The 27,639-nt window shown below is 33.3% G+C and overlaps 1 protein-coding gene across 3 annotated transcripts in view; it reads left to right on the top strand.

Moving 5' to 3' along the window:
- Positions 1-223: 223 nt before the first annotated feature.
- Positions 224-27,639, top strand: part of LOC131957366 (cyclin-dependent kinase 2) — a 41,610-nt gene continuing 14,194 nt past the window's right edge. The window contains exons 1-6 of one of the 3 annotated variants that reach the window (XM_059322116.1): positions 226-255; positions 402-582; positions 14,251-14,328; positions 16,479-16,602; positions 20,471-20,641; positions 26,466-26,567. In XM_059322116.1, the coding sequence (XP_059178099.1) occupies positions 440-582; positions 14,251-14,328; positions 16,479-16,602; positions 20,471-20,641; positions 26,466-26,567 (618 nt within the window). In that variant the 5' untranslated portion in view covers positions 226-255; positions 402-439. Of the gene's footprint in view, positions 587-14,250; positions 14,329-16,478; positions 16,603-20,470; positions 20,642-26,465; positions 26,568-27,639 lie in introns of all 3 variants that reach the window. The other 2 variants (XM_059322115.1, XM_059322117.1) reach the window with 2 other exon arrangements.

Here is a 27,639-nt window from a genome sequence, read left to right as displayed (position 1 = left end):
CATCACACACCGTCACAAAATTACGGACCTCTCCCTCCCCCCCTACGAGTGTGACGACATTTATGGACGACCCCGGAGCAGTAGTCCGAAAAAACTTTGAGATAGACTGTGAGCTAGAATAGACCTAGATCTAGATAAATTAGTAATTAGGCTAGATCTAAATTACTAGGCATCTTTACGACTAGTTATTTAATTCTACAGCATTTAGCCCGGTTCTGTCATCGCGGGAAGTTTCGGTGTCGTCAGGACCTTATTGTATGTTTTCAATGCAGTTAGGCCCAAGCTAGATCTAGAATCTAGATAGACTAGATCTAGAATCTAGATCTATGTGTAGAAGAAATCATTATTCTAGATTATTAGTTTCGAAATTCCTTATTAATTTTTGTACTGTCACTAAGTAGATTCTACATCTATCTGGCCCACTTGTGCTGGATGTTCAATGGGTGTGGCAATGGATGAAAGTTCAATGGAGAACTTTCAGAAAATTGAAAAAATCGGCGAAGGAACCTACGGAGTTGTTTACAAAGCTCGCGAAAAAGCATCAGGCAAACACGTAGCACTGAAAAAAATACGGCTTGATGCGCAAGTTATTTTCTTTTTTTTTTAATCACTAGTTTCTAAATCTCGATTCTGATAATTTTTTTAGATAACCTAGCAAGAGTAGATATGGTAATCCCTTAGTTTAGCGTCGGAAATTATCGGGTAATGTTTGTTGAGTCTCGGTAACTAGAGTTACGGTAAACCATGTTTTATTTGACCATTGAAATATAAATAAATTGAAAGTCGATTGTAGTAAATTAATGTTTTAATTTTTTAAGTTTAATCGACAAAAGGAAACAAGAATAAATATAATAGTAGATTTAAATTAGTAGGCCTATATCTAAAAAAAAAAAAAAAACATATATTAATATAAATATAAATAATGAAGTCAAATGTAGGCTGATAATTTAATGTTTTTTGCTTGCAGCGGATTTGGTACCATTAATTAATTAGATCTAGAATCTAGATATCTAGCTGCTAGGCCAAGTAAAAAAATCTAGATTACGAAAATAGTAAAAATGATTACAAAATGTAAAAATGATTACGAAAATAAATCTATCTAAATTTTAAACATTCTGTAGGCCCTAAAAAAATAAAAGATGACACCAAATAAAGTATGGTTTACAGTACTTCCGGTGAATTCCGGAAGTGTGTGACAGACTTTGGCATTGTTTTACTGTTTTTTATTGCTATACGATTCCGGAATAATAACCGACGCTAAACTAAGGGATTACCATATTAATTATTATTAGGCATTAGGTCTAGTTAGATCTAGATTAGATTTAGAATCTAGATACAGAGTCCGATAATATTAGACTCTTCCATTAAAAATAAATAGACATCTAGATCTAGAATAATTCTAAATAGTAGGCCTAAATAGTAAATAGAATTTCTAGAATCTAGTAAATAGTAGGCTTAATACTGCAATAGGTGTGTTGGGTTGTTAGTTTAGTAGTATTAGGTTTTCTTTTTAAATTCTTTAATTACAATTGTCTGTCACTTATGATATATCATTACAAACTATATCACTTACTGGTTAATTTGAGACCAAATTTAATGGTCTAGCTTAATTAGGGGGCCAAGAAAACAAACAAAAACAAAATGACCAATTAACTTCTTAAAATGCGAAACTCTTTTTCGCCTTCAACAAAGCTCAAAAAGTTACGTTGGTTTGTGTTTTCAGTTCGTATCATGATGTCATAGCAATTACGACAACATTGGGTATTTTAGTTACCAAAAAAAACCAAAACATTTTGTTGGAAATAAAACTTTATATTCATTATGTTTATTAAAGAAATATCAGACATATTTATTATAAATTCTATGTATAATGTACAATTTAAGACATTAGGCCTTCCATGATGAATTGAACAATCAATACCCATGAAGATGATAATAAAATTAATATCCAAAACTAAAAATAGATCTGACAGAAATCTAGATCTAGGCATTCTAACTGTAAAGACAATACAGTATTAGGTAAGATGATAAATCAACTTTTTTTAAAACTTTAAATAAATACTCTATAATTATTTTTCTCTTCTGTAGTAGCATTAGGTTAGGCGAAGTTTTTTTTTTTTTTTTTTAACCAGCTATGTGTAGTAAATCTATTAGTCTATAGTCCTTTAAGCTTGCATGAACTTAAAATGACCCTAAGTTGTTTTACAATTTGCTTGGTTTATGATGGGAGGGGTGGGATTGCCCACCGACGATCTCTAACAGCAATCGTTAATGCTGTGACGTATGTATGGTAGGCCTGCTGAACTCACGGTGAACACTCGACCATGTCAACATTTTTCTCCCGCAGACAAGAAAATGTAAGCAGTCGATCTCGCGAGCGATGCGAGCGACGATGTTTGGAAAATCTTGAATAATTATTTTATAAAATATTATTTCGATCAAAAAAATATTTTTTAAAAAGAAAGAAAATAAAGCCGCTCGTGGCATTTCCTATGTGAAACAATAAAATAAAGCACAACTGATTTACTTCGGATTCGAACTCGGAGATTCTAGGTCACCTACCGCACCGTTCTGTTTACTCTGCCACACACCACGATATATTGGAAAATAAAATATTAGACATTTTGTATCAAAAGATTGCTAAAAGGAAATAAATAATACTTTATTTATTGATATCGTACTACGTAGTAACTGAGTAACTGCGTAAATTTTACACACAATTCCTATATGTTTAACTAACACAAGAGCATTAACGAGGTTACCAAGTCTAAAAATAAAAAAAATTGCCAGTAGGCCTAATTAGATTTAGCACAAAAAAGGCTCGGAATGAGCATTGTTTAAAATACAATACTAAGGCCTAATTAAAAACTACATATAATTTCATATAAATTATGCAGTCGGGTAGGCCACGAAGTATTTAGATCTAGTATTTACAAGGTTAACGACCGGTCACGAATTATGTTCAATAAAACTAACAGTGCAGTCGGCCTACTTGGCTTCCAGTGAAGAAAAAAAATCAATATACTTATAAAATTACTAATACTTTAATACAGTAATAATGTCCACAATTTCTACACACGCTACAACTGAATTATAATTAAAATACTAGACTTAACAGTGCATTCCGCAAAAAACAAAAATTAGTTTTTTCTATCTGACAACTAGCGTAACAATGACGTAACGTTACTAAAAATAGCAAAGGCATGGTATTTCTATGGTGAATTGGATTTTGGAAAGGGGAAACATCATCAATGTAATTAATCATGGTAAATATCTCAAATATATATTTATCTAGGATCTGTCGAGCGCTATTGCCCGGTGGTCGGTCGTTTTTCGTTGAAGTTCAGTTTCTCCTGAGAGTGCTCAACAAGCAATGCTTGTATTAATTATAACTACATATCTTGCAAATTTTTCTGGCATTTAAGCCATAGTATCCATTTCCTTAGCATTTCGCATTAAAATAATGATGAGATATTGCTAGATTAGCAGTTTTTTCATTTTTGTATATAGGACCCCCCCCCCCCCCCCCCCCAAAACACTTAAAATGCGAAAACCAAAAGAGCATGACGTTTCAGGGTCAGGCTCTGACTTCCGGTTTTAGTAAGGAGATTAACTAGTAGTATTGTAATCTCGACCAATTTTATGGTTAGAAATTACTTGAAATTAGGGTTAGGCATATGGTTATGGTAGGACTAGGTTAGGGACAGGGTAGGCTTTTCGGTTCAACGCTTCCGGGTTTGTCATTTTCGTGGCATCTCACGGCTCATGCGCTTACTAAAAATGGCGATCATTTTCGCTTTCACTAAACGGTGGAGGGATAAAACTAATAATTACGAGGCCATCGTTAATTTTAGACATCGGAACTATCCGTTTCTATTTCAGTCTGTTATTTAAGAATTCCCAGATGTACTTCTGACCTAATTTCTTTGTTTGTCTCGCAAGCGACGCGTTAGTGAAAATAGCTCTATAAATTCTTGTCTTTTATATCAAATAACTCTTACATATCGCTTCACTGCGCAAACCAGCTTATGTCAGATGAAAACTCTAAAGTATTAATTTTACACACATTACAATTAACTGGTAATAATTTATTGTGTTAATGAGATATGTGCGTGGGTAGACGATCACCCCCAATAATGCCATTTTATTATAATCTTGTTTAGTGAAAACGAGGCGCGGGAAAATGTGTGCTGCGCAAGAATCCAATCATTTGGCTAGATTTATGACTGTTTTTTTATGTCACACCTAAAAATAGAATGTTTACGTTTTCTTCATTGATGATCGTTTTTATTATTTTTTAAACTGAAAGTATGAATTACTAGTTAGATTGCAGGTTTTGTAACTTGGTATACTTACCATTTATCAATTTTAAAAGCATAGCATCCTGATTGTGTACAAATATACTAATATAGTCATAAAACACAGAAACATTAAGTTATAATTGCGATGTGCCACACCCCCTCAAGAAAACACGTGTTTATTAAGCTGTTTATCTCACTTTACAACAGTAATTAAGATTAATTTTCAAATTTTTATCACTTATTGGGTAAGATTAAGCACATGTTTACTAAAAAATAAAAAAAAAGACAAAAGCAAATTCTGTTTTAATGAAGGTCACGGGTCAATTTTTTTTTCCTTCTGTCAAGTTCTATGCAACAATACAAAATATGTTTGCAGCGGCAGCGGATTCGGGCACTGTGATCTTCAAAGACGGTAAATCAGGCGGCCTCGGCGTTCCACACAAAAGACAGAAGTTGATCTATCGTCGGCGGTATTTCCGTCGGTTTCGAACAAGGTGGTATTCTAAGTCGACACAAAAGATGGGGGGAGTTGACAAGTCATCAGTATGTCTAGCGACGGAAAAATCGGAAGTTTTAACAATGTAAACGAAACGTCTTTGAAATCTGGACCAATTACCACTGAAAATCGGGTGCGGTAAATTTTTCGCAGAAATCTTCGCATTTCAACACCACCCAGCGTAAGTATCGGGTTGTGGTAAAATGCGAGACAAAAAGTCACGTGACAGACCGTTTTCGCGCCCTTCTCGCATTTTCCCGCCTCGCCATTTCGCTTTTCGCGTCTCGCAATTTCCCCACACCCTATTAAAACTTTCAAAGTGACTACTTGGAAGATTTTTCTCCCCAACGTCTCCACTTAGTCGGCAAAAGATAGCTCTGCGCATGCGCATTGACCTATGGTTAGGGTTAAGGATTGGATGAGGGATAGGGTTATTGATAGAATTAGGGTTGGTGTTAGGGTTCTGTGGTTGTTCTGTGGCATGCGCAGTACCATCAAAATCATCGCCGTGATTGCAAGTCATAGTTTCTCTCCATTGCGCATGCGTATCTTTTTCTGGCTAGCATTGGCCTAAAACTTTTTAGTTAAGGCTATAATTAAAGACTAGCGATTAGGCATTTCAACTGATGGAGTTTTGATGCGGTACTTCCACTACCAGACTTTTTAATTAAGCATACTTCTAGAAATTCGCCATTTTTTAATATGTTAATTCTTGCCTTTGGAATCAAAGAAAAAAATGTTTTCGGTACGAAGATTTGAGTTGTATTTTATCTTTTATAGTCCTATATATTTATGAATGAATTAGCTCCCGTTTTACTTTGTCCGATACCAAAAGCGATCTACGATAATAGCAAATAGTTGTCTAAGTCGCGAAGCTACTGAGCTTGCGCATTGACATAATGACAACCAAATTTGAGATATAAAATAAGGGTGAACGGAAAAAAAGTCACAGGAAAAAAAAACACAGAAAAAAAGTCACAGTGGAAAAATTTTATCGGAAAAAAGTCACAGAAATAAAGTCACAGAAAAAAGTCACAAAAATCTTTTTAGAAATATTTTTATTAATTTGTTAGGAATTGTACAATTTTGTATGTTTATTGTTGTGGGTTGTATTTTTTGATAGCATAAATTATTTATAGCCGTTAAAAGCATTATGATTTATAACAATTGTAAGTAAAAATACTCTAAGATAATTAACACAACAATCTCAACTTTTGTTACGTATTTAGTTAAATACGCGGTAGAAAAGTTAATTATTAAAGAAATTTATTCACATTTTGCCGTAGGCTATTCTCTGGTCGGCCTCTCCTGAGCATTGTCCGAACATATTTTGTGTTGCCAATGCGTCAATGACAGCCTTTGAACCTTGTCGGCTTTCTGTTTTGATCCTAAGTTTTGTTATGTAATGAGCGTGATAAATGTGGGCAGTAAAGGTGGTTGAACTAAACATAACTATTGTTGCCATGAGTAGAGGGCAGCAAGTCAGATGAACTTCCCATTTCACGGTAATTAAATATTGGTATTTTAAAAAAAAACACGATGAAAATGTGGACTTTGGAGCATTCTATTAAATGCTACTAATCTTAAGTTTAAAATAATTACAATCTACATACTACATATTTTTAGATGAATTATAAAAAATCCTATGCTTATACAGCCTACACACATTACATTACATTTAATTAATCCTAAGTTAATTTGCACTCTCTAAATATTTAATACATAAAAGTATTAACACATATCATGCAAATATATATTTGTGACTTTTTTTCCTGTGACTTTTTTTCTGTGTTTTTTTTTTCCTGTGACTTTTTTTCCTACAATCAAAATAAGCATCTAATTCATATGGTAGGAAGGAGAAATCCTGGATAATTTGATAATGGCAGCAGAGTTACGAGATATTAATAGAAAGTATGCACACAATGATTTTTATTAACTGTGTTTTTAAATGGACTGTTACAATAAAATGGGCTTAAAATAAATAGGGGGGGGGGGTGGGGGGCTATACTGTAGATCTATAGGCCTATCTAAATTATTAAAATAAAAATTGAAAGAATGGAATTAATTGCTGCCCAAATTATAAAATTTTAAATTAGCCAGATTGTTATTAACCTTTTTAATACCAGGTTATTAATTAGATCTAGATAATTAGTATTAATGAATTATAAACAGGATTTCTGGGCAGATAGATTATAAAGTAGTCTGGCTCGTTGCTTAGATAGCAGGATTGACCGCTGACCCTGAAATGTCACGTGTCGTTTTCTGCCGGTTTTTACGTTTATTTTAGGGGTCCTATCCACGACAAATGAAAAAACTGTTAATCTTGCAAATTCTCATCATTATTTTATTGCAAAATGCTAATAAAATGGATAATATGTCTTAGAATGCCAGAAAAAATCGAGAGATTTGTTGTTGTAAATAATGAGAGGATTTCTAGTGGAGCGCTCTCCGTAAAAACTGAACTGCCGCTAAAAACGACCGACCACCGGGGAAAACGGCCCGACCTACTCTAAATCTATAATATAAGCGGGCTGAGCGTGTGTCAGTCTGTCATCGCTATAGATTTTGAAACCATAAAAGTAAACATCGCACCATGCTGTGCTTTTCAGTGCACCACAGTGTCTTATTATAAGTACTAGAGTAGGGTTTGTTTATATAACGGCATAGAGCTATTTTATAATTTCCACTGTTTGTACAATTTTGCATAACAAAGAGAATATTAAATACACGCACATTGCTAAAACATATTAAAAGGATCAATGTCAAATATCGTTTTCGTTAATATTCCCAGAAACAGTGGATACATATTAATAACATAATAACAGCACGGTAGAAAAATCTAATTAAACTGCTTAGTAATTTTGCCAATGGAGGTAATTCAAAGATAAATTGAACTCACGCTAAAAATGTGAATGCAAAATCTGCAAGACGGAATAATTGTTGGAATAATATAATTAGCAAAATGTGAATGCAAATTATGCAGACGTGTAAGAGTACATTATTGTTGGAATATTATTATTAGCATTGATTGATAAAAGGCTATCTTTTATTTATTTTATTCACTGAATGTACTGTTTACTAATTATAATTTTTAATCAACTATTCTCCATTACTATATTAAGTCATCACGTTCATTAGGTGCGCAATGGTTTTAGTCATGAAACTTTATTGTAAATTTTTAAAAGTACTGAAAAAAATGCATGAATTTATAAAGTGCAATATGGTCGGTAAAACACGGATATTCTAAATACTGCCTTTAATTTATTTGCGGAAAAGCTAGGGGTTTTATAACAGAGGCGTAGCAAGAGGGGGGGGGAGGGTGGAAATCTAAAGTTTGAGGGAGGTGGGAGGGTGTAAATCGAAATTTTCCGCCGGCGTTCGGAAAGGGCGCGATTTGGCGCTACGGGATAGACTGTGAGCAATATGCCTTTATGATTACATTTAAATTGAGTGTTGTGTTTGTTTTTTCGTTTTTGTTTTTTCTTTGCGTTCGTTTGTGTTGTATTTAGTTTTGTTATGTTCCCAACTTGGTACATTTAAAAAAGATTTACCGTGTGTTGTGGTTGTGTTGTGGTTGTTTTGTGGTTGTGTTGTGATTGTGGTTGTGTTGTGGTAGTGTTGTGATTGTGTTGTGGTTGTAATGTGGTTATGGTTGCGGTTGTGTTTTGTTTGTGTTGTGTTTTTGTTTGTTTTGTTCTGTTCCAAAGTTGGTATATTTTAAAAAGATTTACCGTGGCGGAGCACGGGATGCAGCTAGTTAATATATAATTGAGATATTTACCTTGTATATTTACATTATTATTGATTCTAGTTTCCAAAATCTTATCCCAAAATGAGGTACCCACGCTGACATTTCTATCCGCTATTTTTCGTATCATGACATCATTGTTACGCTAGTTACCTTACAGAAACAACTAGTTTTTGTTTTTTGCGGAATGAACTGTTAAGTCTAGTATTTTAATTATAATTCAATTGTAGCATGTGCGGAAAATGTAATATTATGGACATTATTATTGTATTAGTAATTTTATTAGTATATTGATTTTTTTCTTCACTGTGGGCAGACAGTTGCTGCATTCGTGACCGGTGGTTAACCTCGTCAACGTCTATATAATTATAATTTGTATCAAATGTATATTATTTCTAACAATGCTTGTTCAGTGTCCTTTTTCAGAGCTAGGCCTAATTACGGGCGACTATTAGACTTTATTGATCGGCCTTTAGGTCTGTAATTGCTGCATATTTTAAACAATGCTCGTTCAAGGGCATTTTATTTCAGCGCTATAATCTGTATTTTCTGGCATTTGTAGCGTAATTTTTTTTTTTAGCTTGGCCTAGATTCAGTTAATTTTTTTTTTACATGAGCATCGTTTTCGTCTTTTAAAATTACAATTGGTATAAGTACAGGGTCATTTTTTTTTTTTCGTGACAGATTTTATCAAGATAGATCTATTTCAAGTTGAAATTGAATAAAGTTTTAAAATAAGTCTTAGCTTCGTATCCATTCGGCTCTACTCTTATAATTTTAAACACGTATTAATTAGTTTAGGCCGCATTTGCGCGGTTCGCTTCACGTTACACTAAATCTTTATCCCAGTTAACACACGATCTAAAAAAAAAATAGGTATCATGACGATAGTCCTAGATCGAGCTAAATCAAACTGCTCTTTATTAAATTGTTTTTACAGCTATCTAGCATGTGTGATCGTAATCTAAGTCTATATTTTTTTAAAGCCTATGGGAGTTTTAAAAAAAAATGACCAGAAGTAGCAAAGTAGGTCTGTTTTTGAATTTGCTTGAAGAAAAGTGGGGGGGTGGGTGGAGTAAAGACACCGAAGATCTCATGTACGCGTGTTCATTTTATGATGTTTACTATAGGCCTGCTGAACTCACGGTGACCCCGCGACCGTGGTGGGATTTTTCACCCATGGGGTAGTAAAGGTAAGCCAGCAATCACGCTAGTGACGATATATGGAGATTTTATTTTAAAAAAATCACACGTCATGTTTTCAAGATGAAAAAAAAATGAACTGTTGACTCAATATAATGTGAATTGAGTGTAAAATGTATTTGTATTTATAGACTATCAAACTGTTACTACTATCATATTATTTTAAGCATAATTAAAATTAGAATTTGAAATAGAAAAATTTGTGGTCATTTGATTTATGCAAGTGTTCATTATTTCATAAAATGGTATGAATAACGTAGAGTAGAATTTGTAATGTGTATTTTCCTTTAACAATTCGATAAATAACTAGATCTAGTTTTATTATCAACCAGTTTTTTTTTTTGTTATTTTCCGGTGAGTAAATGACCTAAGTTGACACAATTACCTTGGCGGGATTTAAAACATCGTGTACACAAGTCCATGACGTCCTGTTATGCCGGCAGGGGACAAGAATGTGGTTTTGCCTTTAATTTTCTATTTTAGGATAATTTTAAAATTCGCTCTTTTCTCGTCAACTGAGTAATCTAGATATTTAAATGTGGTGTCAAATGTTCTCTTAAGGGGTAAGGAACTTAATGGTGTTTTTTAATTAACAGAATATTTTAATTTTAAAAATCCATAATTCAAGCTATTATAAAGGCATTTTCAAGTAGAGACCCTAGGCCTATATATTTATTGCAAACAATTTAAAAAAAAAAGAATCTATGGCTAAATGGAAATAAAAAAATAAAAAACACAAAAATAATATTGGGTCTAGATATGTGTAATATTAAAAAAAGCCTATTAGGTAGTTTATTTAAATGTAGATCCAGTTAGCCTAAAAATATTTGGAAACATTTTAGTAGTATTAATATTATAATATAATGGTACCTAAAAGCTTATTACTTGTTAGGCTAACAGGATTCTTTTTATGTCATTTATGACAGACTTGGCCAAACAAGGAGAAGATGAAAGAGGAAATCCCACTGCTCTTTCCTCAAAATTTCTCATCTCCATAAAACCATTTTGTGAACCTTTTTTCCCCAATAGACATAACTTAGGAAACTTCTCTTTGTAATAAACCACATGACTTTTTCAATTCTTCAAACATTGGTTGCTGTACATTTTAACACTGATTTTTATAACTATTTTAGTGTTCCTGTCCCCGTGCATTGCTGCAGGTGAGGAATAGAAGAAAGTCTGACAAAATATATAAGAAGGGTTTCATCAATACATTGTCATTACCAATCCTAAATTCTTAGACGTGTGACCTTCTTTTTCTAAAATTGAGTTATTTAAATGTAAAGAATGCCTGCTCTTGTATCATAGTTATCAGGGCACGGGTTTACCTACCACATGAAAACCTTGAGTGTATGTGAAACAGTGAGGTAGAACACATTTTGGTGGAACACCCCCCCCCCCCCCCGGTGTCCCTAGTGCTTACAGGATATCCCATTGCGATTTATTTAGTGAACGACTATTAACACCCCATTTTATCCATTGTCTATAGAAAATTTAAATAACTAGTTATGTCTGCAACACACTGTTCATCAGACATTAATGGCTGTGGCTTGCCTTTACTTTCCAGAAAGTCACCTATTTCCTATCTTAAAATACTCTTCTCAAGCTTACTGCTGTGTACAGGGTTCGTACGCAGTCTGGAAAGTCTGGAAAAAGTCTTGAATTTAGAAAAGTGAATTTAAGACTTTAAAAAGTCTGGAAAATCGCTAGTTTTGGGCTGGATTTTTTAAAAGTCTGGAATCTAGTTTTAGAAACAAAACTTCAAAGTCCATATTTTCCAACTTAAAAAATTGCTATTTTTAATTGTATTTACACCAATTTTTTTTCCCCGCGCATCTACACTGTTGTGACGTTTTTCATTAGTTCGCAGAAAAAAACAACGGATGTTCAGTTGCTACGACAAAAGGAGAGGGAAATTTCATATACAAGTATTTTATCAAAATCGTAGATCCTGATCAACTTTTGAGCGATTTCCGATAACCGGAAGTGGTACATTTTCTACTTTGAATTTTTCAAAAGCCTATAACTTGAGTACTATTTAGGATAGATAAATGAAATTTCACATGTAAGTAAAAGATCTAAATCTCTACCTTCTGTCAAATTTTGAGTGATTTCCGTTGACCGGAAGGTTGACCGGAAGTACTAATTTACGCTATTTCCGATTTCTCAATAAAACGCATGTAAATTTATAAAGTACTAATAATATTGCGCACTATTATGCACATTTTGTTTTGGCGTTCGCTTGGTGGGCAATTCTTTTTTCTATGAAATTCTATTTTTAAAAGTTTAAGTAATTAAAAATCATGTCTATATTCCAAGTTATATAAGAATACTAGCCGTCCAGCCAGGCCCTGCACTGGCATTTCTGAAAAACGTATCTGTAAAGGACCATAACTTGTGTGTTTAGTAATCAGCATTTACCGGGCATTGCCCACCCTAACAAAAACCAACCAAAACACACAAAAAACGCAAACATAACACTAACACAAAACAAACAAAAACGAAAACACAAAAACAAACGCAAAGACAAACCCAACCACAAACACAAAGAAAACACAAACTGCGTGCGCATTATGACAAAAATGAAAAACGTGGGGCGCCATGATTTTCTTACAGTTTTTAATACTGTTGACTCTCTACAAGCTCCCTAATAAAACTCAATAGTATTATCTAATCAATAGTAATATAACTTTTACATCTTATATTAACAATGACGGATAAAAAACTTTTACTTCGGCGCCCCACGTTTTTCATTTTTTGTCATAATGCGCACGCAGTTTGCGATCGCTTATAGTAGAGTGATCGCTTGCATTATTGTGATGTATAGCATTTATTTTCTACTTTTTAGTTCAATCAGAAAACATGGGTTTTTAAAAACTTTTTTAATGATAATTATTAATAAATTAAAAAAAAATGAATTAGGCACCCAATTAAGTTTATTAAGTCAAATTTAATGTCAGAAGTGCCCAAAATTTTGCTTGAGCATTTCGATCTATGATAATAAGCATAGTCGACTGACGACAGGAAGCAAGTTAAATAAAAGCTTGTAACAATGTCTGCATTTGTTTTTTAGAGGTCATAGGGGTCGTTTTCGCACCCATTTTGAAAACAAGTTAAAAATCCATGCTACTTGGAGAGAAAAAATGGCTTTTTCTGCCCTTTTAGCTTCATAACTGCTGTGTTTATGTGTTGTGTGATGTCAGCAGCCAATTGAGGCACAGAGAAATCTCTTGTTTGATTGGTTGATGGCTGTCATTGTGAAAACTTTATGGGTTTATCTAAATTTTACCATGACTTTTAACAAAAACAACTAGACTACTCGTTATTCTTGAAAAACTGTTTCATTGTCATCCATAAATGACATCATGTTTATTTGACGATTTTTATCTTTCCTACTGTCACACAAAAAGTCAGACCCTACATTCAAAAAGACGTCACACCTCAGGCAACATGCTATTGTCTTTTAAAAACACCTATTTCGGCTTTTGTATCTAACATTAATTTAGGTTTGGCTTATAGGTAGATCTAGTCAAATTAGAAGAACTGCCCAGCATATCCTAATTAAAATTGATAATAGTGTTGGAATATAGAACTAATAAAAATCGCAAAAGTGCATATTGTTTAAGATATAGCAGACAGAAAATGTAGCTTTATAATGTAAACTTTTAAATGAGCAACATGAGATCTTTCATGGAAAGCGCCATGCTTGTTGTAAAAAAGTAAATGAATCATGTGACGGCACCATAAATAAAGTAATTGTTTTGAACTTTTATAAGTAAAGTAGTGTTTCTACCAATGTATATATCAAAAAATTAATTAACGTCTTTAAATAAATTTGTGATTATCAATTGGGTAAAAAAGAACATTATTCTCTACATAAATACATATTTTACAGCTCTACACATATTACAGATTCTCTCTTGTAACCAAACAGACAAACAAAAAAACAAATATACACAGTTTGAGCTTGTTTTGTTATTTACTATTTTGCACTTTTTTTTTTGTATGTTTTTTATATGATTCAACCGTAAATGTCAAGTTTTTTTACTTCATTTCTAGCCCCTACCTCTATCATAACAAGTCATAGGTTGTCTAAAATTGACTGATTCGACTAGACATTTAATATAGATATCTAGCCATAATGTGATTACTGATCAGTTTGAATTTTAAAAATCTGACTACAATAAAAAAAAAGTTGTATATTTTCTGTCTTTACAAATAGTTTTTTAGACAACCCTGCCTTTCAAAAAACTAATTAAAAATGATACATTTTTTTTGGTGTTTTAATATTAGTACCTGTTCAAGAAAATGTAGTTTTTTACTTGTCTGTGATAAATATATTTTTAATACTAAAACCCCTAGAATTTAATAAAAACCATGCAAAAAATTGTGTTGAACAATTGCGCAATTAGTCTGATTTTCTTCATCAGCAGGTTTGATTTAGGTACTTTGAGGCAATTAACAATATCGCTGCCATTTTAAAAAAAAATTCTTTTTTATAGGGAAAGTGAAGGCGTTCCCAGTACTGCAATTAGAGAAATATCTTTGTTGAAAGAACTAGAACATCCTAATGTTGTTCGGTAAGTCAAAGCAAAATAATTTTTTTTTCAATTTGTTGTTGGAGAAAAAAGCAAAAAGTAAAGAATTCTGTTTAGACCTAGCGATCTATTGGGCAGATGAAGTAGAGTTCATGTTTCTTGATCTCAGCACATGAAGGGAAAGTGGTAAGCACTAACATGAGTGAGATACCCATCAGAACTGGGTGGACACAGGGACATTGATCTGACTTTGACTTGATTTCAACATGTGCCCTGAGCGGTAGAGCGCTAGGCTGCTAACCTCAAAGTCTCGAGTTGTCATTTATGCCAAACATTAGTTGTATGACTAACAGTTTTACTTTAGAGATTAATTTATTGAAGGAGATTTGATGATGATACAGGTATCTGTTTTTTATAACTTAAGAGTTTACCTACCTCAACCAATGTTAATACACAAAATGAGAGGAAGAAATAATTTTGACCTGCTACTAGTTTTAAATATTTATAGTCTGAACATTTGCACAAAGTCCCAATTAAACAGAAGTCCCGTGTTTGGACAATATGTGGATGGGCATAAAACTGACCAAGCATTTCCTTTTTATGCAGATGACACAGAATCAAATGAACTTCAGTTAAATTGTAGATTTCAAACAAATTCTGCATTTTATGGAATAGTCTATGCAGTCACTGATGATATATTGTTGAGCTCAACTAAGTTTACAATCACCACTATAAATAAAATTGCATAGAAGACCATTTACACCACAAATGAAATAGTTGATGAAATCTATGTTCAAAGCCACTGAACCCTGCAATCCCTAGAGAATCTGCCAATCACTAGTATATGTGCACTATTAGTGAAAAGGAATAACAGTTGCTTAAAATAATCTATTTGTTGGGTCAATTTTTAACTTGTGTTAAGTAAAATATGGAATTGATATCATGATCACACAAGAAAGAACTTTTGGTCATTTTTAAAAGTATCAATAGATTTTAATTTATTATATATATAATTTTAAAAAAATTTATATATGTTAAATTATTGATCAGTGGAAGTTGTATTGCTTATTCAGAATTTTCAAGACCTGAATACCCTTTTAATACTTATTATTAATAGCTATTAGTAAGTTGGTAAGTTGGGGTGCCACATTTCCAGGATATTTCAAATTCAGGAATCAAAGTTTTCACTTCCTGGATTAGCAAAATTTTATATTTAAAATTTCTGGGTTTGCAAACTTGAGCTTTTACTAATCTAGAAATCATTATAACAACTCATTTATACCTCTTATGGCTCTTCAAGGTATTTCTGCATGCATAGATGGTACAATATCCACTTCTGTGCAAAAGCATTGGAGTGATGTCATTTATTTTGCTGCTTCTTTTGTTTTCTTAGCTGACTGAGGCTGATACTTGATTAATTAAAATAGGGAATTAGATTGGTGTAAAAGCAGGAAATACTTGCAAGAATTACCCCACAACAACAGCATACAGTAAATTAAAAAGCATTTGGCATGAATAAAGTTACAACTCATGCGGTCACTGGTCATGTCTGTCTTGCTGTATGAATGTGAGGCATGGACCCTTAGCACAGTCCTCCAGAGAAGAATCCAGGCCCTGGAAATGAGATGTTTATGCAGGCTATTTAACTTGCATACAGAAATGAAGTTTGTAAAAAGATTGCTAATACAGTGGGTCCTTCTGAGAGTCTGCAGAGCAAATTCAGAACAAGAAAATTGAGATGGTATGGGCATATCACACGAATCAACAGACTATCCAAAACAATGCAGGATTCTGTGTCAGGAGGTTGAAGGTAAAGGTTATATAGGACACTAAAATTGCACTGGGCAGTCCATTGCAGAAATATTCAGAGCAGAGGAGGACCAAGACAGATGACAAAAAATTATGAGAAAATCAACCATGTCACCCTAATATTATCTTGAATATCTTAGTTTTTGTTTAATGGTTAACCACAAACTTTTCAGTCAGTGTCAGTCATTTTAAGGTTAAGTAATGCTTTACAGTAACTCTAATTTTGCTTAATTTGAATATTGAGACCTGAGAAATCAGATAGGTAGAACATAACTTTACAAAAAAACATGGCAGCTGTTGAAGACAATTTATTTACAGGTTACATTTTGTTAATTGTTTTTATACGTAAAGCGTTCACTTTTGCAAAAAAACATATTTTTCAGCTTGCTTGATGTAATTCATTGTGATATGAAGCTTTACCTTGTCTTTGAATATCTGACCAAAGATCTTAAAAAATATATGGACTCATTTCCCAGCACTGAACACATCAACCCAGCATTAGTAAAGGTATACTAAATCAATATTGATCTTTTGCAATGAATAATCATGTAAATATGGTTTTACCAGGGCTGACTTACTGAATGATTTTGCCCATTATTTTATTTTTTTGATACCCAAGTTACGTTACTATGATGAGGCCCAATTGGTTATGCGTTATTAAAATAAATGCAGTTTTAAAAATTTCAGTTTTTTTTTTTGTCAGACTTACTAAAGATAGGATGTATTTGATGTTTTTAGTTTAGTATTCAATAACTAAATAAAAACCGCAAAAACAATTGGTATTTTTCATTTTCTCATTGAAAATGTAAATAAACATGGCTTAACTAAGTAATTTGATTTTAAAAAGTATAATTTTGTTCAAAATATTTGCTCACTATGTTTTAAATATAGATAACTATTATGTGTGGGTTTCAGACCAAAATCAAGTAAATTAAAAAAAATATTTCCAAGGTTTCTGATTTTGCAAGTTTTATAACATTGATTCAAAAGGAGATAATTGCATTAAAAAATACATTTTTTAAATTCAAAAGTAGATAATTTGCATAAAAAACACATTAGTTCAAATTCTTCATCAAAACAAGTTTTTGCTCTTGAATACTTTGTCCATTTTTATATTAAGGAAATTATAACTTTAATGAGAACATTTTTTTACTACTTTTTTTTTATTAACAATACAATGCCTACCATATTTTCAGTATTTGTTCATGAGGGCTTTGTGATAGCTTTCATAGAAAAAAGTTTAATGGCAAGATCATCCAAATATTTAAACCACACACTAACATCAGTGCAATTTTTCGGACATTTTAGAATTCTGACCAGTAGCTCTATTAAAAAGTTATCATAACAAAAGCTTTAATATATACTGAAGTATAAGCAGCGTAAATTTGATTGGCATAAGTTAAATAAGTGGTGAATTTAAAGTCTCAGAAAATTTGGGGGGGGGGGGGGGGGGGGGGGGGGGGCTCCTGGATTTCCATGACTATCAAAACTAAAGCTATTTTCAAACATCTTATTGGTTTTTAATACTTTCATAAGCCAAACATAATATTAGTATTTAAAAGACTTTCAATCTTAATTGTAAAGAAAGAAAAAAATTGTGTGTATCCCCTTAAAATATTAGATTTCTAAATTGACAAAAAAATTAATATTTTATCCATATAGAGTTTATATATTGAGGGCATCTCATCAATCAATGGTATCCATAACACTGTTTACACTTATGACCTGTATATTAATTACACATCCACACTATTCATGTTTGGAACACAAAGCCTACCAAAAGTTAATTTTATCTGGAAACATTTTTGACAAAGAACACAAGCATGACCTTTGACCTGGAGCTTCTGCAATGCAGGCCTAGATAAATAATTGAAAGAGTAATATATTAAAAAAATGCTGATAGGGGAGCATGCAACTTTAATATGTTACAGTTACAGTAAAATGGTGTAGCCATGGTGCCTTTAATTCAACAATGAATTGTATTTTAAAAATTCATAAAAAATGTTTTAATGACAAGCTTTTATGTAATAATGCCCTAAAAAGGAGAAAATAAATTATACACTACTATTTAAATAACTGTAAAGAAAAGCATGGTTCACTTTAGTATCTTTTGAATACCTTTACTAATATTTAGGAAGAGACCCGCACCATTCTTTATAGTTACTTAAATAGTCTATAATTTATTTTCTCCTTGTTGTTAGTGCATTATTACATTAAAGCTTGTTATTAAAACGTTTTTTATGAATTTTTTTTTAGTACTTAACATGTTTTATTTACACTAGAGTTACATGACTAAAAACCATTGCGCACCCATTGAACGTGATGACTTGTATGTAATAGTGTGGAGTACTTGGATAAGACTGCCTACTAATTTGATCAAAATTTTAATTCATAAAAAATTAATTAGGCATCCAATTAAGTCAAATTTAATGTCTTAATGCATTGTCTTCATGTCTTGACCCACGTACCAATTACGAACCGTATCTGTGAGTTAGAAGTGCCTGCAAATTAATTAGGCATCCAATTAAGTCAAATTGAATGTCATGATGCATTGTCTTCATGTCTTGCCCCACGCACCAATTACGAACCGTATCTGTGAGTTAGAAGTGCCTGCAATTTCGCTCGGGTGTTTCTATCTAGATAGACCAACAACAGACAGAGGAAGTGAGTTAAATAAAAGCTTGTAAAAATAGAGAATATGCAAGATTATAGACATTTCATTGGAGTGTCATTGGATTATAGACATTACATTGGAGTGTGTTAGCATGACAATACTCACCTACTTTTACCCCACCCCATGCCAGCCATTTCCCCTGCTTGCTGTCACGTAATGACATTTAGTAACTGAGAAGCATTTAGTTTTCTCCTGTACCCTCTCAGGATTTCCAAATTTAAAAATTAAACAAATATTACATAAAGAAGGAATAGACATTTAAAATAATAAAAAACAGTCACTCTTGAGTGGAGAGGAAAGTTTTGCTACAATGCTTTTTGTTTTTTAAGTCATAGTGGTTTAGAACATATACTGCTTCGTTGCTTGCTTAAATTCTTCAGGAACCGCGTGTTTTGTTATAATGTATAAATGTCTCCTGAAACGCCTGATTTATATGAAAATTTGCATATGCAATGTTCATTAAATCATATTTAGATCCAGTTTGAACCCTCGGGCAGACGAGGCTCGTTAGCTGGGGATAGCCACTCTTCTAGGAGAGACAACTCCAAAATGAAACAACTGCTGCCTTGTAGTTTGTTCTTGGTTGGACAAAAGCTATGGAAGCAAATCCAAAAAGAAAAGCAGGCTGAAATCGGAGTCAATGGCGCATAACCAGTTGACACATATCTTTAATTTTGATGGAGGCTTGGTCGAGTCAGCAAAAAGCTCATGGTTGATAATTCTCGATCCCTTCCAACACTAAAAATTAAGAACGAAAAAGAAAGAAGATCCAGTTATAATTAGACACTATTGATGAGTCTATTAAGAATAGGAGTAGATCTAGATTTTTTAGAGTACGGTCTATGACACTTGATTTTTTTAAAATCACTATTTAGTAAGTGTGATTCTAAGCATCTTCTAGTGAGTCCATAGGGGACACAAAGTTGGATACAGACTATGTTGATACACTAAACAAAATATGAGGCAAGGAAAATTGAAGAATAACCTGCAACAATATATTTTTATAATTATTATTTCTTTAATAAAAAATTTTCATTAAAATATGTTTGGGATTTAATGAAAGAAATTATAAATAATTATAAAAAGTACTTTTTTTTTTGGTAGAGAAGTTATATAAATTTCAAAAGTATTTACTCAAAACTTGAATTTAAGTGACATTTTGCGATCAGCAGAGTGTTTAGAAATGCACACTTATTTGAACATTCAGAATTTTTTTGCTCAGGGAGTGATAACAAAATTTTTGTTCAGAATACAAAAAGGGGTGTGGTTGTGTGCTCAGTTACTCAGAATATACCCATAACATATATAGTATAGGCTACATGTTGTTAGTATAAATATGCTGCAAGACTTACGAAGAAGAGTATAAAAGAATGTACTTATATGTTGAAATGTGTATATTATTGATATATTTAATAAATCTTAAGTTTGTATTGCCCTAGAGCTTGTTTGTCTTTGTTTATACTGAACTTTGTTAGTTTGTTGCCATTTGGCATACACTGAAATTTAACCATTATACACACCATGTTGCCGCATGGCAACGTACCTACAAAAGCAATATCCCATAATTTTTTTACAAATTATCCATATAGAAGTAATCTATGATCTACCCATAACAAACACAGCATAGAAAATTTTTTGCATGTTCAAATAAAAAAGCGTGCAATATAGGGTTAAAATACATATTTCCTTTTTATATTTCAGAGTTATATGTTTCAACTTTTAAATGGAATATCTTATTGCCACTCTCATAGAGTACTTCACAGAGACCTCAAGCCTCAAAATTTACTAATTGACATGGAAGGCAATATTAAATTAGCAGATTTTGGACTAGCTCGTGCCTTTGGTGTTCCGGTCAGAACTTACACACATGAGGTAATATCAAAGATTCATTAAGCTTTATTTGATCTGTTGTAAAGTTTTTATTGAATTCTGATTGTTGGCCAAGTTAGTACATTTGTTACATTTCTCTAAAAATTGCCATTTTCCCTATGTTTTGATTTATACATGTTTTGATGATAATACTACTTAGCTATTTATCCTATGTATGATTTGGAAGTCAATCAGGATATAGAGTCCTTGCATATGACGTCACGGATCCTTCAGTATGTAAACATCCGCCATCATGGTGTACAGGTCCGCATTCAAAATGGCGATCGCTGCTGTGAAAGGTTGTGATGGCAGATCTAAAGGGTTATATTAAACCAAGGTGATAGAGCTTGGCAGTCAACACAATGTAGATTCTGTCAATTTTTAGCCAATATTTATCGAAGTGCTGGGAGTGAAGCAGCGGCCAATAAAATGCGAATATGTTCTCGACACTGTTTTTGTTAGCGACAGTAAACACTTCAGTTTAATTAATAAAAGACAACTGTTAATTAAACAAATATGCTTGGCCTTCATAAATGTTTATAGCAATAGACCAGGGGTCTCCAAACTACGGCCCGCATTAAGCCCGCTAGGTCCTATCATCCGGCCCGCGGAGATCTTTTTGTCAATTGAAAAAAATGTTTGTTGGAGGTGGCTTAGGAACTTTGTCCATAAAATTCACAGTTCAATTTGAAAATATAGCTTTGCGTGCTAATACCATTGGCGACGTTGGTGAAAACATTGTGTTTTAAATAGCCAAAAATGCAGGCAAGTTTTGCTAGTTTTCAATCGCAAAGGATGAGTTGCTGGACAGCTGTTCCGCCTCTCAACTGCTTGTGTTTATTTGAGGTGTGGATGAAGACATGAAAATAATACAAGGGCTGGCTTCCCTACATAATATGTATGACACTGTACCGGAGAGGATATATTCAATTAGTTAAAAAAAAACATTTGCTGATTATAATTTGGACTGGACTAACCTCAAATGCCTGATTGTTGATGGAGGTCAACAGTGCAAGGTCTTCATGGCTGAAGCAACAGCTGTTCCCCACGTCATTTGCAAGCGCGATCATCAAAGACCTCCAGCTGCAGTTTCAGCAGCTGTTTTCTGAATTGAATTCAAAGGCAGAAGTGAGACTGTTTTGTTTCAAAACCTATTTGAAACAGTTGTGGCCATTTGCCCAAATGAACTGCAGCTGGAAGTCATTGTGTTACAAGCAAATGACCTCATTAGGGACAAGTTCAAAAAAGATAGACTTTTCTAATATCAAAACTTTTGCATCAAGGTACCTTTCAATTTTTGGATCATACCTGTGTGAACAAACATTATCAAGAATGAAATTGTGAAGATCAAATTGAGAACAAACTTGGACCTTGAGTGTGTTATCGGCTCCCGAACTGCTATTTTATAGTTAATGCGGCCCTTGGGCTAAAAAGTTTGGAGACCAAAGTCAAAAGTAATAATAAAATTTAAGTGGAATATTTATTTAATATTTAGATCTAGAATCTAGCTCTAAATCTAATCATGTTGTAAACTAAATTAAATCTAGATTTAGAGTGACTGGCTACGATAGGTAGGCATAGAATCTAGAATCTACATATTTAATTAAATTTAATTACAAAATCAATTAAATAAAATTACAGAATTCAGATCTATATATTCGATTCATAATACACCAATAATTAATAAATTAAAAAATAGGCCTAATTATAAAAAAATGTAATTGTCTCTAAGATCTAGAATCTAGCTCTAGATTCTAATCATTTTATTTAGCAAACGAAATTATCTTAAATTGAAAGAGATTATATGACTAGACTTAGATCTTTAAATTTTAAAAGTAGTTGATATTTTTGTTGTAGAAGGCTTTAATAAATTACTTAGGCCTAAATACTGTGTCTAATTACAATACTATGTATCAGATACTGGACTGAGTTTGGTTACATTTAGAAGCAGATCAGTGGTACTGATTTCCCCTTTGTTTCCCTGCTGGTCGGATGCTACCTACAAAGAGATCATGTTTTATGATGGGTTAGAAACAAGTGGGAGCTGGGTGTGAAGTATCATGGAGGTGAGAAGTTTTGAGGGGAAGGCAGTGTACTGCTCCTCTTTGGTCTCCACCCTTCTGGACCATGATGGTCCTTAATTACATAACCTACCATCTCTGCTTGGTTGAGAACAGTAATCCATGTTACCTACAAAGAGATGAAGTTTTATGGTGGGCTAGAAACAGGTGGGGGCTGGGTATCATGTAGGTAAGACATTTTAATATTGGTATATTGTGTTGGATCACTTCCTTGCTGGACCTTGAGGGTCATACATTACATAACATGCTACACAGATTGTCTGAGAACTCAGATCTATTACTACTAGTTCTTGTACTGAACTAGAGACTCTAGAATCTATACTAACTAGATGTAAATAGATGTAAATTATCTATATTATATTACTGCATTTTATGTCAACACGAATATAAGGATCTTCAATTCCTTAAAGTTTTTTTTACATATTGTTCCTGTTCTGCGGGTGCGAGGCTCTTAACTTATGATGAAGACATTTTGAGACACGCCCAGCGCTGCGCAATAGCTGATTGTTTGGCGGTGTTCACCACCGTGGCGGTGGACGTAGGTATCACGTGATTTAGGTAATGTGTTTGCAAGGACTCTATACAGGGGATATCTTGTATTTCCGAATTCAACAATCTTATGTTTTCACTCTCTAGATTCACAAGAATTGAGTTTTAAAATTTCCTGGTTTTTCGTAATTAAAACAAATCAAGACTATTTTAAAGTTAAAAATGTTGGCATTTTAGAAACCAATTTTATCATCAGCTTATGGCCCTTTTCACCATTATTATGCGCTGAAAACTGGTAAACAGAGAATCAGATTGGTGAACATTTTTATTTTCGACTGATGTAGTCTAAATCCAATTCACAGTAACTTTTAGCAGGTGGCCATTTTGAAGGACTAAACTAACATTTATAAAAGAGTATGATCATTACTGGACTTGACAACCCAATGTCGTGCTGACATTTGGTCACTATGATCTGAGATTTTTGTCTGAACTTTTTGTGACCTTGCAGTGTTTAGCAGACATGCGTACCATCTCATCTAAAGCAGGTCTAATGTTAAAAAAAAAAATCAAATTGAAAAAGAAAGTGATGCCTGACCTATTTAAATGAGATTGTATTAAGTTTATCTTAACTCAATGCAACAAGTGGTTCGGTTTGTTGAGGCTATGCTGAGGGCTTTTTCTGGCACATATATGATATTCAAAGGGTCAATTGTAAATATTGTCCAAAATTTTCATTTTGGGATTTGAAATAACAAATTATAATGGAGTAAAATAAAATACGATCAACCCACTATGTTCACAAATAAAAATTTAAAAACCTACTAGATCTTGATCTAGAACTATTCTATTTAATAATAATTATAACAATATGAGGAGGAGCCTTAGCATTTGTTTGTTGTCCATATGGCTCATATCTACTGTGCATATATTATAAAGCCTAATGTCTCTTTTCTTAATTTAAGTATTTCTGCTTAGGAATCATCCATTTATGATGTCTACATGGATGGTGGGAGGGGGATGGTCCAAAAGAATTGCCTTTACTTTCCAGAAAGTAACCTATTTCCTTTCTTAAATACTCTGCTCAGATTTTTCTTACAACTTAGCCATCTTACTGCTGTATAATATGGTATCTCTTCCCATTATGTCTCTGCATCTTTCAACATGTCTGTAAGCTGAACATGTCTCTCAACTGTCTATGGTTGAGCCCATGTGAAATTCACCATCTTCATTACAGTATTCAATACACTGCTTGTGTCCACATACTTAGCACACAAAGCTTGCTGGTGAATAATACAGTGCAAAAGCATTGGTTGTAGGATACTTTTTTTCATTCGCTTGTCCAACCAAGTCTTTCTTTATGCCACTCATTTACTTTCCTCCATCAACAGTCAGGCAACTGATGTTAGTCCAGTCCAAGTTATAATCAGCAAATGTTTTTTTAACTCATTGTATATGTTATCTCCGGTAACAGTCCCACACATGTTATGTAGGGAAGCCAGTTCTTGTGTTATGTTCTTGTCTTCATCCACACCTCTAATGAACATAAGCAGTTGAGAGGTGGAACAGCTGTCCACCTACTTATCAATTCAGTTGAAAAATGGCGAAACTTGTTTTCATTTTTCACTTTTTGAGTCACAATGTTTTCATCAATGTCTTCAACATGGAGGGTAATGGAATTTGCACCCAAAGCTACTTTTTAAAATTGTTTTGAATTTTCTAATCGAAGTTACTCAACTAACTCCAACTAATTTTATTTTTCCGTGGACAAAAAGAGCTCCGCGGGCCGTAGTTTAGAGACCCCTGTTCTAAAGCATAAATAAAGATGTGGCTTGGATTGACCTTGGCATATGGAGAGAGAGCGATGCTGAAAATAATGTGATCATGCTGCTGAGAACAATATAACGAATTAAGCTTTGAAATAGCATTGTAAAATAGAACATAAAAAATAAGACAACAGGTAGTGAGGTGGCTGACCAACATCTTGGATGCCCCCAAAGTGACCATGACAATAATAACACTGAGCATAGACCTACACCTCGTAATAAATGCAGTAAGATTGAATACTGACAAAAATACCCATTGCAGTGCTATTGAATACCCATATCAGTGGCATTATACTATTTATACTGGCATTTAGTACCAATAGCAGTGTTAGCGAGTATCCACAGCAGTGATACTGAGTACCCATTGCTAAGACTGAGTACCCACAGCAATCAATTACCAACTGCACCAGCGCTGAGTACCCATAGAAGTGACACAAGCAACCGACTGCAGTAACACTGAGTACCCACAACTTCAATACTCAGAACACATGGCTTCAACACTCAGTAGCAACTGTTTCAGCACTGAGTACCCATATCAGTGACAATATGTAGCTACAGCACAGTCATTGGTAATCCAAAGCAGTATTATTTGAGTACAACAGCAGTAGCACATAGTACCAAAATCAGAAACATTGGGTACCATCAACAATAGCAGTGGATACCCACAACAGTGACAATAAGTACCCACAGCAGCTGCATTGAGCATGGATGAATATACAAGGGCTGAACACTGTCATTTAGGACTGTATTTATTCTCGTGCTTTGTGTGTATAACAAATATAGGTAAAGTGAGAACTAGGCGTCTTTATCAGTTGACCTTGAATAGGGGTTCACTAAAATGGTATGACCAGGTACAACTAAGGCTATGCACATTTATGGAAGTCCTTTATAATGTAGTGTTACTGTAGTGTAGTAGAACCACGACAGCAAGGCTTCAAAGTACCCATTCATAAGAGTTAGACGGTGAGCAGATGCAGCTGAGTTATGTAACTCTATGCCTGAGCTACTAAACTTAAGTTTTCATGAATTTTACAAGCGAGTCTACATCTCCTTGCACATCCATATGCTTAGTTTGTGATATTCTATTGCTTGAGCATGGATATTTAGAGAAACACGTGTCAGTAAAAAAAGTAAAATTACCCGGACTAATTTTTTTTTAATTACTCATTGGTCTATTAGTGCCTGATGTCGCAAATTTGCGACAAACCGTAATTAGCATAAAAAATAAGTCCAAATTTAAAAACAACAATATACCTCAAATTCAATGTAAGTATGATGAGAGAAAGATGGATGTGAACTGGAATTGCTATTTTTTTATATTTGATAAATTGAACATACTGCTGAGGTGTTAAAAAAGTAGTTTTGTAAATCAAAAGATAATACTGCAAAAAAATTAATATGGTTTAATTAAAAAAATGCTTTTATATTTTGTAGGTTGTGACCTTATGGTATAGAGCTCCAGAAATATTGCTTGGGAGCAGATTTTATTCCACACCAGTAGATGTGTGGAGCTTAGGCTGCATCTTTGTTGAAATGGCAAGTAAACTTTAGGACATACTCTCGATTAAAGGGCGTCAATGGAGTACATACTGATAGAACAATATAAAGCTTTTTACAAATACTAATACTGCATTTAAACTAGTTTTGACCTATGGTACTTATATCTGTGCTATACATAATATGGGTATATGGAACATCTGTCGCTGGGCACAGAACCACACCCCTTTTTGTGTTCTAGACTAACGTTTTGTAGGGTGAAGTGAAAACATTCATTATTTTCTTAATAATGAGATGAGTGTGCATGACTGGAAGCGTAGTATGCACATCCCGTCACTCAGTTGATTGCTTTAATGTAACTTAAATATACTAATCTTGAGTTGTTGAGCACACACTTTTGAATCTATTATTACTTCTCTTGAAATTGAAACTTTCAAAAATAATTTTTTCATAAAAATATAATTTAACCACTAATTGACAATTTCCTCCCCCCCCCCCCCCCCCCCCCCCCGCCCCCGCCCCTAATAATGGGGGCTGTTCCTGAAAGATATACAACAAGCAACGAAGCAGCATACTTTCTAAACTATTATCAAAACCATTATAACTTAAAAAACCGCAATTATTAAGAATTGAATTGTTTTAACAAAACATTTCTCTACACCCATTAAATGGTGTTTTTATTTTTACTTTCTCGTATATACTAAGTATAGAGAAAGTCTTGTAATCATGCAAAAAAAAAATTTGAGATTTTTGCAAATCTTCACATTTTAGGGTGTGAGTCGGAAAAACAGTTTTGCAATCTTGTCTATATGTTTGTGTGTGTGTGTGTGTAAATACAATAACTTGAGTACTGTTAGAGCTAGGTTGATGAAATTTCAAGTATAAGTATTTTATCAAAATCGTAGATCCTGATCAACTTTTGAGCAATTTCTGATAACTGGAAGTGGAACTCTTTCTACTTTGAATTTTTCAAAAGCCTATATCTTTCAGATATATAGATGCTCGATCTCCATTTCTGACTGGATTGTCTAATAATATATGCTTATTGCATCATTTGCAAAGTGACGAAACTCTACGGTCTCACACCAAAATCGACTTATTTTTATAAACC

Source organism: Physella acuta, unplaced genomic scaffold (genome assembly GCF_028476545.2).
Source record: "Physella acuta isolate Inbredline_101_S28 unplaced genomic scaffold, ASM2847654v3 ptg001236l, whole genome shotgun sequence".
Lineage (NCBI taxonomy): Eukaryota > Metazoa > Mollusca > Gastropoda > Physidae > Physella > Physella acuta.
The sequence above is the reverse complement of the archived record's forward strand: the minus strand, read 5'-3'. Positions and strand labels throughout refer to the sequence as shown.